This window comes from Microcebus murinus, chromosome 1 (assembly GCF_040939455.1).
Source record: "Microcebus murinus isolate Inina chromosome 1, M.murinus_Inina_mat1.0, whole genome shotgun sequence".
NCBI classification, from domain to species: Eukaryota; Metazoa; Chordata; class Mammalia; order Primates; family Cheirogaleidae; genus Microcebus; species Microcebus murinus.
Window position 1 is genome coordinate 38,671,539 of NC_134104.1, and position 12,801 is coordinate 38,684,339.

At 33.9% G+C, this 12,801-nt stretch overlaps 1 protein-coding gene across 2 annotated transcripts in view; it reads left to right on the plus strand.

Moving 5' to 3' along the window:
* CSNK2A2IP (casein kinase 2 subunit alpha' interacting protein) overlaps positions 1-5,834 on the plus strand; it is a 123,634-nt gene extending 117,800 nt beyond the window's left edge. For both annotated transcript variants that reach the window (XM_076001010.1, XM_076001015.1), the window contains one exon: positions 3,317-5,834. In XM_076001010.1, coding sequence (XP_075857125.1) covers positions 3,607-5,832 — 2,226 coding nt within the window. In that variant the 5' untranslated portion in view covers positions 3,317-3,606 and the 3' untranslated portion in view covers positions 5,833-5,834. The remainder of the gene's footprint in view (positions 1-3,316) is intronic.
* Positions 5,835-12,801: the final 6,967 nt, after the last annotated feature.

Genomic DNA, 12,801 nt, shown 5'->3' on the forward strand with positions numbered 1-12,801 from the left:
GAATGAACAGGGCAGAAGGACTCCCTGGTAAAGCCTTCTTGGGCATTTTTCTGCCAAAGCTTTGGCTAATGTTCTCAAAACAATATCATAATAAACAGATGTTAAATTCAAAAATCAAAAGGCCTGAGCATCCTGAAAAACCCTTCTATCTCTTGGTATCCATTGCTTTGACTGTGCTTTGTTTTCAGGATTGTTCTGGTAAACCCATGTTTCATCTCCTGTTACAATTTTAAAAAACAAAATAAAACTTCAGAATCTTGATCCTACTTGTCTAAAATTTTCTTTGAAAGCTCTGCTCTTGTCTGTAGCTGGTCTGAGCACAATGGTTTTGGTATTTATTAAGTGGAAAGTTTGCTCAACTTTAATTTTTCAGTCAGAATTATGTAAGCTGAACCAGTTGACATGTCTATAATGCTGGTTATTGTTTCTGCTATTAATCATTGGTCTTCTTCAATTGGGGCATAAATAAGATTAATTTTTTCCTTGTAAATTGATATGTATGGTCTGCCAGTGAAGGCTTCATCTTCAACATCATCTTGTCCCTTATTAAAATGAGTTATCCATTTATAAATTGCTCATTTCTTTCAAGCATTGATCCAATAAAGTTTTTGTAAAGTATCAGTGATTTTTATCATTGTTTCACTGAAATGTCACCATAAATTTGATGTTTTTATCACTTCAATTTTAGCAGAACTTATGTTGCTCTTATAGGGGTTCTTTTCAAACTGATGTCTTATTCTTCTTAGTTCCTAAAATTAGATTCTTTTCAGAAATGTTAGAACAAGTTAGTGTGAGTTTATTTTGCTACAAAAAGTTGAAATCCATGCATAGTTTTTTCATAATATACATTTTATGTAAACCTTTTGAAGAGCCCATATATACATATTTATATACATATGTATGTGCATATGTATATAAAATAATAATTTAATAGTAAAGATAAGAACTTTTTCAAAGGGGTTTACCAATTTACATGTTCACCAACAGTGTATGAGAGTTTTATCTAATTTAAATACTCACCAATTCTTGACTTTTTCAGTTTTCACTTTATGTTAGTTACACTCTGTTAATATATAGTAGTATCTTTCTGTTTAAATATGCACATCACTGAATTTTAGTCAGGCTGAGCTTTTTTTCACATATGTCTTAGCCAGTTGGATCTCATCTTTTGTGAAGCAATTGTTCACATGTTTTGCCCATCTTTCTAATTGCATTGTCTTTTGTCTTAATAATATGCAGACATTATTATAGATATGAGTCTTTTGTCAAATATATATATATATATATATAGTGTAAATGTTATTTGCATTTTGTGATTTGCCTCAGCTATTTCTAAACATTGTATCTTTTGATGATTTCAAGTTCTTAATTTTAATTTATGAATTTTTAATGGTTACTGCTTTCTATGCTCTGTTTAAGAAAACTTTGCATGCTTTGAAGTCATGGAAGTTATTCTATATTGCCATTTAGAAGCTTGTTAGGATGCCATGTAGTATATTTTAGGGGTACATGCTCTCCTCTCTTTAAGGTATTGAAATCACACCACACCAAATTCAGCAATTACAAGAAACCTTAGTGTTTATTACTCATTCAGGCACACGCAAAACAAGGGAAATCCCTAAGTAAGCAGCAGTGGTATTTCACCAGGAAGAGTTCGCTCTTGGAAGTCTGATAGGGGAGAATGGAGAGCAAGTGAGGTCATAGGGGAAGGATATATAAAGCTACTGTAATAATACATTAGTCTTTATTAGATGTGCCTATAATAGTGGGATTGGGTAGAGAATGGTAAATTAAAATATGTAACAGCTAAAATATCAATAGGTCTTTATGTCTAAATGATTTTGAAGGGTGACCCTTCCCAGGATGATATCCAAGATTTTGAATTAGATGACTAAGTGTTAGGAACTGAGATAGAAGACATAGAAAAAGAATATTTCTCCAGAAAGAAGTAACTTTATTGAGTTTTGATTGTTTTGTGTTTGAATTGTCTTTGAGACTTTTGGATGGGAAGTCAGATAAGTAACTGGAAATACAATTGTAAAGCTCAAGAGAAAAGTAAGACTAGAGACAAAAGTTTAGGAAGTTACTGGTGTGTAATAATATAGTTGATATTTGTAGAATTCCACAAGGAATGACTCAAGACTTGAAAACAAATGAATTAAGATACCAATAATATATATTTTAAATACATGCAAATAGAGCAAGAGTAAATAGATGAAAAGCCACTTTGACATAAAGTGAAAGCTTCCACCAATAGTAGAATTGATACTAAATTAATTGGACAAGTTAGCATATAGGAAGAATAAATTTGTCCATCAGAAATTGCATTGATAAGTTATGGAAGTATAGAAAGAATTATTAATTCAATTTCTCACAATTCGCATCCAAGAATTTGTTGTAATCATTACCAGGTTTTTTATTGTATCATGTGTTTTAGTTCTAAAGTCTGAAGAATGGACCCTTGACCAGGAAAAAGAAAATAACATGTCATGTCACACTATGTATTGCCTTTAAGAAGCAGTGGTAGATGCTGGAATCATTTTTGGCCAGCTACAAAGTTGTGTCTTTTTATGAAGATTCTATAGTTTATTTTAAAATACTAAGTATAACTGATGTGATTACTTAGGAATAAAATGAAAAGAGATCTAGTACCATAACACTGATAACTATATTGGAGTGAGAGTAGAAGAAAAGAATTCATTGAAGGCCTGGAAAGAAATAAGAGAATGAGTATAGAGGATCAGAGTAGACAGAAATAATAAACATGAATAAAACAGTAGTTTTAAAGGGTGTAGTCTATGGTTTCAAAATGTAGTGGCGACAAGAACAGACTTTCAAGTAGAATTATAGACTTTTGGAAGTAAGTTAAAAGGTGATAATGATAGGTAACTGGATATAAATTGAAAATCAACATTTTTGAATGTCCATTTCACCTTTCTGTAAGATTTTTATTTTATGCAAAAAACTTATCACAGACTTTAAAAAAAAATGCAATAATTAAAAGAGTACCAATGGTAGCTACTACTTTTTATTGAGCACCTATGATATCCTGCATGCTGTTAGATACCTTATATATATTATATTTTTTACATTTTAGCCCAATAAATTAAATATTATGTTTGTCTATTTTACAGATGGTGAACCTGGGTTTAGAAAGCTTAATTCAAAGAAATATATAGGATATGCTAAATGGCTGGGCATACATAGATGGCTGGGATTTGACATAAAGCCTGTGCTCTAGTCACAACAAATTATTTATGAAACTTTCTACTCCATCAGGACCTCTTCTGAATTCTCTTTATTATTTTGTTAACAGGCTTTATTTCCTCCAGAAGAAAAATCTTTAGGAAACTAAAGAACAGGCAGAAGATAATTTCAAATGGTGACAAGTTTTTTCTTTTTTCAATATCATCTACACCTCAATTGTGAGACAGTCTATAATATCTTGATGTCAACAGAAAGGTTACAAGATAGAAGTTAGAAACTACCAGAGTATTTATTTTAAAGTATCCATTGTCCCTGGACTGCAGCTAAAGGACTTTAACAGTTACTAAAACATCACCACAAGTTCAACTGCTTTTAAAAAGACTTCTACCCCAACATAAGATGGTGCCATTAGCATATTATGGTCAACACTTCGTGCCGCTAGACCACTCTTACCAACTGGCCACAACCAATTCATTAACACATAAATACACCAGTGAAAAATTAAATCAACTCGATAACCGACCTGCAGCCAAAGTGCAATCCTGTAGCCATCATCTTGCAGGATCTCCATTAAGCTCTAACAAAAAGGTCCAGAGCTGCTCAATATTGCCTTCTCCCAAGTCTCAGCATAAACTTTCACAGAAATTGTATAACAGGGCTCTGAAATCACCATTATCCCATTCCACACATCAGGTTACACGTTCAGTAAACCTCCACTGCAGAAGTTCATTGCTGCCCAGTCAGAGAGCCGTGAATTCACCTTTGTCTCACCCGAAAGCTCAAACAACATCTTCGCCTCACCTCAACAAGACATCATCAGCACTGAAGCCAAATCAAACAGCCTCAAGATCACGATTACCCTTCCCGAAACCTCAGACTACGTCTTCAAGCCTAGACTTCTGCTGGACTTCGTCTTCATTGAAGTCTAATCAACGAACCCCGAGTTCATCATTAACTTCCCTCCAAAATCAAGACATACCTTCCCTAAACACCATCTGGACATCTGCTTCCTTGGGAACTAACCAAAGAGCCCTTAGTTCAACATTACTTCAATCCAAACCTCAGAAAACATCTTCTTTGGACGGTCTTTGGACATTACTGGATCACAATCAAAAGTCTTTGAGCTCACCATCGCTCGATACCAAACATCAATCAAATGACTTCCTTCGGACATCACCTTCATTGGAGCCCAATCAAAAGGCTCTGATCTCACCATTACCTGACTCCAGACCTCAGAAGTCATCGATATTAAGCTCTAAACCTAGTGTTCTAAGCTTGCCATTGTCTTACCCAAGAGCAAGGAAATCATCATTACCACATTCTGCCCGCCAATCTCAGAGTTTACCGTTGTTTCAGGTCAAATCTCAGACAGTACTTAAGCTTGATCATAACTTCCAGAGCCCCAGCTCACCAATATGCCACTCCAAGTTTCAGAATACCGCTTTACCAAATGACAAAAACAGAACCACAGATTTACCATCACCCTATCCCAAACCAAGTGTCTCAGGCCAATCATTAGCAAGCTCCAAACACTGCATCAGGAACACAACTGCTTCAACATTGAAGTCCAGACTCCAGAGTAAAACCAGCTTTACTTTTTGTGCAAAGACAGAATCAAATAAAGAAGTTCCATGGATTTTAGGTTATAATCAGCCATACATTGTTAAAGGTGGCACTGTCCCTGATGATGTTGTAAATAAAATTGTCAATTCTATCTCCAAGACCAAAATCCAGAGGGATCTCTGTAGGCAGATTATCTTTCGAAGGATGAGGGGAAGGCCTAATCCTCATCCTGGTCCACGCCTTTCATCAAATTATATGGTTTGCTTAGCTTGTGCTTCCTGCATAAAATCTCAGTGTAGCCATCTTACAGGAAAGAAAGACCCTCGTTGTGCAACATTGTATGTCATACCAACACCTCAGGCCAATTCTGAGGGGAAAATAGAGGTGAAATTAAATTTTACTCTTTCTCTACCAGAGACTTCTTTCTCATCTTATCTCCCATTCCCTATGAAAGAAAATCAGACTGATGGAGCCCCTGAAGAAAACGTTGAAGGAGTGGAGAAGATATCACAGCTTCTCCCCACATCTGAATCTGATATCATCCAGGGGCTCGATAGGAAGAAAAAATTGTTGACAGAAGCCCCTGAGAACAAAGTTATAAGCCAACAGCCCCAGGCTATTGACTGGCTGCTTTATGTTAAAAAAAGTAGTAATTCTCAGCCACAACCCCGGCTCCCATCCTCTTCCTCTTACTCCTCCTCCTCTTCTTCCTCCTCCTCCTCTGCTGCCTCTGCCTGCTCTGCCTCCTCTTCATCTTCCTCTTCTTCCTCTTCCACCTCACCCTCCTCACCACCTCCTCTGGAAGATACTACCACATCCAGCCGTTCGGATTGTATCCTCACTAAGGTACTTAGTTCCCACCGCTTGCCTCCAGGGGTTTCCTGGCTTGAGTTTATATATAGTAAAGATCACCAGCCACTTCCTGAAAAACCATATCAAAGTCGATCATCACTTCTCCAAACAAAGCCTGTGAGGAGTAGCAAAGCACTAAGAGGGACAAAGGGACCAAACATACCATTCAAATTTTCCAGACAAAGTCTCAAAGTGAGAAATACTGATTAAATTAACATTTTGTCTCTTTGAAAGCATTCACCTCTTAGTTCTTTGAGGTCTATATTTGATTTCCCATTATGCTCATTAATATTCTTAGTAATAACTAAGTACAACTCTGTATTTTAGTTGATGAAAAATCTATTTAAAGGGAACTATTATCCTGAAGTCTGTTTTCTAGTTAAATAATGGAGTCTTCTAGAAGCCAAAATGAAAACCCAGGTTTTTTTTTTTTTTTAGCAAGTGCCTGGCTTATAGTAGCCACTATATAATTATTGTTGAATTAATTTTTTATGGTAGGCCATAGGTGAGAAATACCTCATCTGTCTTGCCCTAAACAGTATCTAGCTCATTGTTATTCTTTCCTCATAAGACATGGTAATGACAGTATCTTTAAGTTGGTCTATGTTAATTTGTTTCCCTATCTCTAAATAAAAGTAAGATCATGTTCAATAGGTAAGAAAATGTATAGAGATGAATCCTTTTAGTTATGTATTCCTGGGGAAAATTCTTCTCTCTCAATCCCATACTCTGAGATCCAATGATTTATTCAACCTTAGTTAACAAATCTGTTGAGAGAATAACTAACTGGTACAAATAATCCCACGTCATGCTGACTGTGCCAATATTTTAATTATGGTTTCTAAAGTCACCTGTCCATCATTTCTATCTATACAAACAAAATGGTTTAATAAAATGTTTTAAAAATGTTTTTGTTCCATCAGATATACTGGCACTGGGAAGAAAAGGGAGTTAGTTGACTTGCCTACTCACCTTAATTGATCATCTCTACCCCCCTGAGCTAGAACTAGTGTCTCTTACATACACTAATGACTCAACAATCTTGCTTCCTCACTTCACATCTTCTCTGGTAACCAAACTGCATACTGGACATTTCCAACTGGAACATGGCATAGGCATCTCAAACTGAACATGTTCAAACCAGAATTCATCATCTTTACCTTTAAAATTTATGTCTTTACATCTACAGTTCTTTGCCCTCTGTGTTCCATCTTTCAGTGGAGGCACCGCCATCCACCATGGTGTTTTGCTCCACTATTTTTCTCATTTCTTGCCCCTCTCCAAGTCCATGAATTTTATGGCCTTATTATCCCTAGAACTCACCCTTTTCCCCATCCCCATTGCCACTCTGCTAGTTGTGGTTACGGCCATTTGTCACCTAGATTATGGTAATAACTTGTAAACATGTACTTTGACTATTGAATATGTTCCTGAGACATAAACTTGATAATGCCACTGTGCTACTTATAACCTGTTAACTATTGCCAATTATTTTCTTGGAAAAATCTAAATTTCTTTTATAATTGAACTATGACAACCTCTCAAAACTAATTTTTTTATTTTTCTCCAGTCTCCTACTGATGCTTCAGTCACACTGATATCTTTATAACACATTGAACATGCCCAGGCTTCTCTTACATCCTGTATTTTAAATCAACAATTCTGCTGCCTAGAAAGATCTTTCTATCTATTCATTTTCATTCTGTAGGACACTGATTTGTCTTGATATCTTCTGGGAAGCCTTTTCCTGATTGACTTACAGAGGGGTTAGTTGACCTTCCTATTATCATAAAAGTCTGTGTTCCCTCTTTGTACCATATTATATTGCAACTGTTTCTTATTTGTCTTCATTCATGAGACTGAAAACTCCTTGTTCAGCATTTTTTTTACCTAGTCATTGGAATAGACTAAATAGATTCAATGCCCCAAAACATGTGTTGATATTGGGTTAATGTTATTGAAGCTCTTCATCTTTTTAAACTAATGTTTTATTGGTCTTTACCTTTCCTATAAGCGTAATATTGAATTTTTCTTTGTGCCTTTTGTCTTGGTGAAAATTTATATAAAAAAGTTACTGGTGACAACAATCAATTTTGTCTTTTTTATGTTAAAAGTGTTTCTAGTATTTCGCTATTAAATATAATGTTGGCTGACATACAGTAGATCAGTGATGATGAAAAAGAACTGATGTATGTGATGATGAGGTTTAAGGCTTTCTGCAGCCTCTTTAGAAAACCCTTGACATATGCTGTTTTTATCTTGAACTACTCTTTTGGTGAAGGACATCACTTTTGTAATAGTTTGCTAAACATCTTCTTTACTAGGTTAAACTTCATGAACAGAGATCCTGTGTCAATTTTGTTCACCGTTAACTCGTCAGGAACATGTGGTCCCTACAAAATACTGAATGCCAAATAAATAGTTATTGAAATAATTTAAACAGGAGTTCTACTAATTTTTATTTACTGACGCAACTTACATTTTTAATTTTCCACATTTTAGCTTGTTTTCTAAACTATATGTTTTGTTGTCGTGTCTTTTCACTTCTTTATTTTTAAATTACTATTTGGTTGCTTTTGACTTTTCCATTCTATTGGAAGTTATTTATCCTGTTTTTAATTCTAACACTGTCTACTTTCAAGATTTTTTCCAAAAGAATTCTTTAACCTATATTTTTCTAATGTTTTAATTTGTAAATAAAACTGGATGAAATTATAGGGAAAAATGTCTACATAAGCAACATGTGTTCAACTCTCTCTCTCCCAGCTTCTATCAAAGTACCTGTAGAATCCCAAGATGGGGAAAAACATGTTTCAGTGCCAGAAAGGTCAAGAGATTTAGGCCAGAACTTTTACAGATGAGACAATATTTAAGGGTAGAAGGACTCACAATTCACTACATTTGAAGAAAGATTATCTGAAATGTAATAGACAAAGATTAATAGCATTTCATTAATGCTTTTATGCCTTAAATAGAAAGAGCTGGTCATAAGAACAGAGTTTATAATAGTTGGGGTGGCGAAAGTAGATCCTATGAGTCGTCACATTTGATCATACCAGTTGACCAGTAAAGTGTTATGACATGTTAATGATCATTTCACAGTAATATTAAGAACTTAATAATACACATAACCATTTTCCCTATGGCCCGCCTCCTTGGAATTTAGTTTAAAGAAATTATCACGGATAAGTAGAGTTATGTAAATAAGTGATTGTTGTTATTTGCTTATAATAGTAAGAAATTGGTAAATAATATAGATGTCATTTATAGAAAAGTTTTTTAATGCTATAATCCATGCATATGTTTTCCCAGTGAAAATATTTGAGGAATAAAATTACCTACTTTAGGACAAAATCTAGTGAGAATGCTTGGGCATGGATAGCTACTTTGAATATGTGTTGGAAGAAGAAAGCAAAACAAATAAGAGAAAGCTAAACTACTGTATCTATGTTTCAGAGAGAAACTTTTAGATAAGAGATAGCAGAGTAAAGGAGAAGGATGTATCATTTATGATTTGTTTAGGTAATCATGTAGAGAACATGCGCAATTTATATATGATTCTTCCTTGTAAAACATTAAGATTATGTATGTGTGCATATTTGTGTAAAATATGTTTTATATATATGTGAAAAATTAAATGACTGGGAGTATATGCCAAAATGTTGAATAAAAATGGTTATTGCTGAGGAATAGTTATAATGGGGTATTTAGGGTATGATAATTTTTTTCTTTTTCCAAATCTTCTAAATCTCCAATGAATATGAATTCCATTTATAATCAACAATTTAAAATAAATGTTTTAAAAATGAAAATAATCTTTTGTCCCCTCTATTTTAGGTGAAGTATTCAGCACACAATTTTGCTGTTCTATTCCTTTCCATTTATTGGTATCATTTGTGGCTTTACAAGTCCACAGAGAATACATATTTTATGACATTCTTTTTTTTTAAAGGAAATGCATTTGCATTGTTATAAAGTCTTTAAAAAATATTTATAAAGTTCTATATTTCCTACACTAATGTTAAGTACTAGACTTCTTACAACATTCTTTTATTTATTGGGGTATTTGTTTCATTTATTTTAAATTATGAAATATTTCAAACTTACAGAGAAAGATAGACAATACATCAATGTAGTATATATTTATACCATTATCTAGCTTTACTTCGTGTGTTAAAGGAATAAAACATTACCAATACAAGTGCAAACTCTAGTGTATATAAACATCCAGGATCTCAATCCTATCTTTCACTCCCTAGAAGTAACCACTATTATGAATTTGCTATGCATTGTATTTGTCTAAGAAATTTACAAATATTTAAAGATCCATAATAATTTATTGTTTTGCATATTTTAAAACTTTGCATATATTTTATCACAATATATTAAACATTTTGAAATGTGTGGTTTTAAATCTGGAGTAGTTTTTGAGATTTAGTCTTGTAAGATACGGGTCATTTTCATTTTTACTAATCATATGTATACATATAAATACATGGATACATATGTATTATAGAATTCTGTGGTATGAATTTATTAATGTTTATATATTCATTTTTGGTTGAAAAGTGTTTATATGTTTTTATTTATGACATACAGTGTTGCATTGACATTTTTTTGTCTTATTTTGCACACATACGGGAAGTTTTCAAGAATCATGCTGTGTAACATTTGATCCATGGGTTAGAAGCATCAGTATCAGCTAAGATCTTGTTTAGAAATACAAAATCTCACCTCACCTCAAATGTACTGAATCATAATCTGAATGTTATAAGAACTTGAGGTAAGTTTTATGCACATTGAGAGTTTGAGAAACACTGTCCTGAACACGAAGCTTAGAGTGAAATAATGATTTCAAAGGTGCTGCCCAATAAATACATAATGTGAGATATATAATTTAAAAATTTATTTTAGTTAGCCAGGCATGGTGGCACATGCCTGTAGTCCCAGCTACTCTGGAAGCTGAGGCAGAAGGATTGCTTGAGCCCAGGAGTTCGAGGTTGCTGTGAGCTAGGTTGACGCCACGGCACTCTATCCTGGGCAACCTCTGTCTCAAAAAAAAAAAAAAAAAAAACAAAACCCACAACATTCTTTTAGTTACATTAGAAAATAAAAAGAAACAGGTAAAATTAATTTTAATAATATATTTTACTTAAAACTATATATCAAAAAGTTTTCCATTTTTATGTGTAATTAAGAAGAGTTCATGATTGGGGTTGATTTTGCTCCCAGGGATATTTGGCAGTCTTGGAGACATTTTTGATCATCACAAGTGGGGGAGATGTTCCAAATGTTCTAGGTCATGACTAGGTAGAGACCAGGGATTCTGCTAAATGTCATACAATGCACAGAATGGCCCCTTACCAAAGAATTATCTAGTCAAAATGTTAATAGTATAAAGGTTGAAAAATTTGCATTAAGGCCGGGCGCTGTGGCTCACGCCTGTAATCCTAGCTCTTGGGAGGCCGAGGCGGGTGGATTGCTCAAGGTCAGGAGTTCGAAACCAGCCTGAGCAAGAGCGAGACCCCGTCTCTACTATAAATAGAAAGAAATTAATTGGCCAACTGATATATATATAAAAAAATTAGCCAGGCATGGTGGCGCATGCCTGTAGTCCCAGCTACCTGGGAGGCTGAGGCAGAAGGATCACTCGAGCCCAGGAGTTTGAGGTTGCTGTGAGCGAGGGTGACGCCACGGCACTCACTCTAGCCTGGGCAACAAAGCGAGACTCTGTCTCAAAAAAAAAAAAAAAAAAAAATTTGCATTAATATAAAAATACTAGTGTAATTTTTATATGTTTTTTTTGGTTTTTTTTTTGCTTTTTGTTTCTAGGTTTTCAAAATCTGTTGAATTTAAAACTGAGAGCACATCACAATCTAGCCTGATGACATATCACACATTTAATAGCCACATTGAAAAGCATAGGATCATAGCATGAAAGCATTTTCAAGTTTACTGGATATTGCCTAATTGCTCCCCAAAGTGTATATAGAAATATACACACCCACAAACAACATATGAGAGTTCCCACTGTTTCAAAGTCTCACCAACAGTAGATCATGTTCATATTTTCAATTCTTGGTTTAATACCAATAATATAGTTTACACTAATAAAATGATCTCCTTGCACTGTATTTTAAATTTTTACTTCTCTTAATTGTTAGTTAATCTGAACATATTCTCACATTTTTTTGGCTTACTGGGCTTCCTCTTCCATGACTTGCCCTTTTTAGGCTTTACCCAGTGTTCTATTGAATACATTGTAGAAATTTATATTAATCTGTAGAAGTTCTTTAAATATGTATATTGAAAACATATTCTCTTTAGCTTACCTTGATATTAAACCTTCCTTGTACTATCTCAATAAATGCTACTCAGTCATTATCCATTATTATTACATCCTGCTGAATTCTTTTTTAAAAAAATTAACTTAGAATTACACACCTATGTTTAAAAGTATTGTTGAAATAAACAAAGACCAATCAAATGAAAACAAGCAAAGGCTATTTACTCAGAACTTGCTATAGCAAGGGACTCAGCCATCATTTGTGTTTGACAGAAACTCAAAGGAAAGCAGAAGAATGGGAAAGTTTTACAGTGGGAAAATGTGTGCTCTCATTGCAAGCTGATGGTACGGGAAGGTATAGCTTGGCTAACTAGAGGTAAGACTTTATATAATTGTTTAGGAGAATGTACACTTGTATTTGACGTTCTCTGGTCCTAAGTTGGAAAAAGGAACAAAAATCATGGAAATTTTTAATTATTTATCAATTCCTAGGCTTTTGGGGCCAATCATTACAGGGACTGTTGTTTGGATTCCTGGATATGATTTGGCCATTGTCTGTATATTCAGTCTCTCAGTATGATGTGGCTATATTTTTCTAATATTATCATTGGGAGTGTTGTTATATAATTATAAATGAATGGTTTTTCTATGTTTTACTCTTTTAAGTAGGTAGTGATTTTTTTTGTTTGATTCTTCTAATATTTTTGGAAATCTCTAGAAAGACTTTTACCCTGGTTATTAGTAATTTAGATTACTATGATTGTTTTTTTGTTTTTTTTTTTTTTGGTTTTTTTGGATAAAGCCTATCTATGAATCTGCCTACATTCCTAATAATTTTTTTCTTTGTCATATTGATGTAAACATGTTCCTTTTGCAATGCGGCATGATTTTCA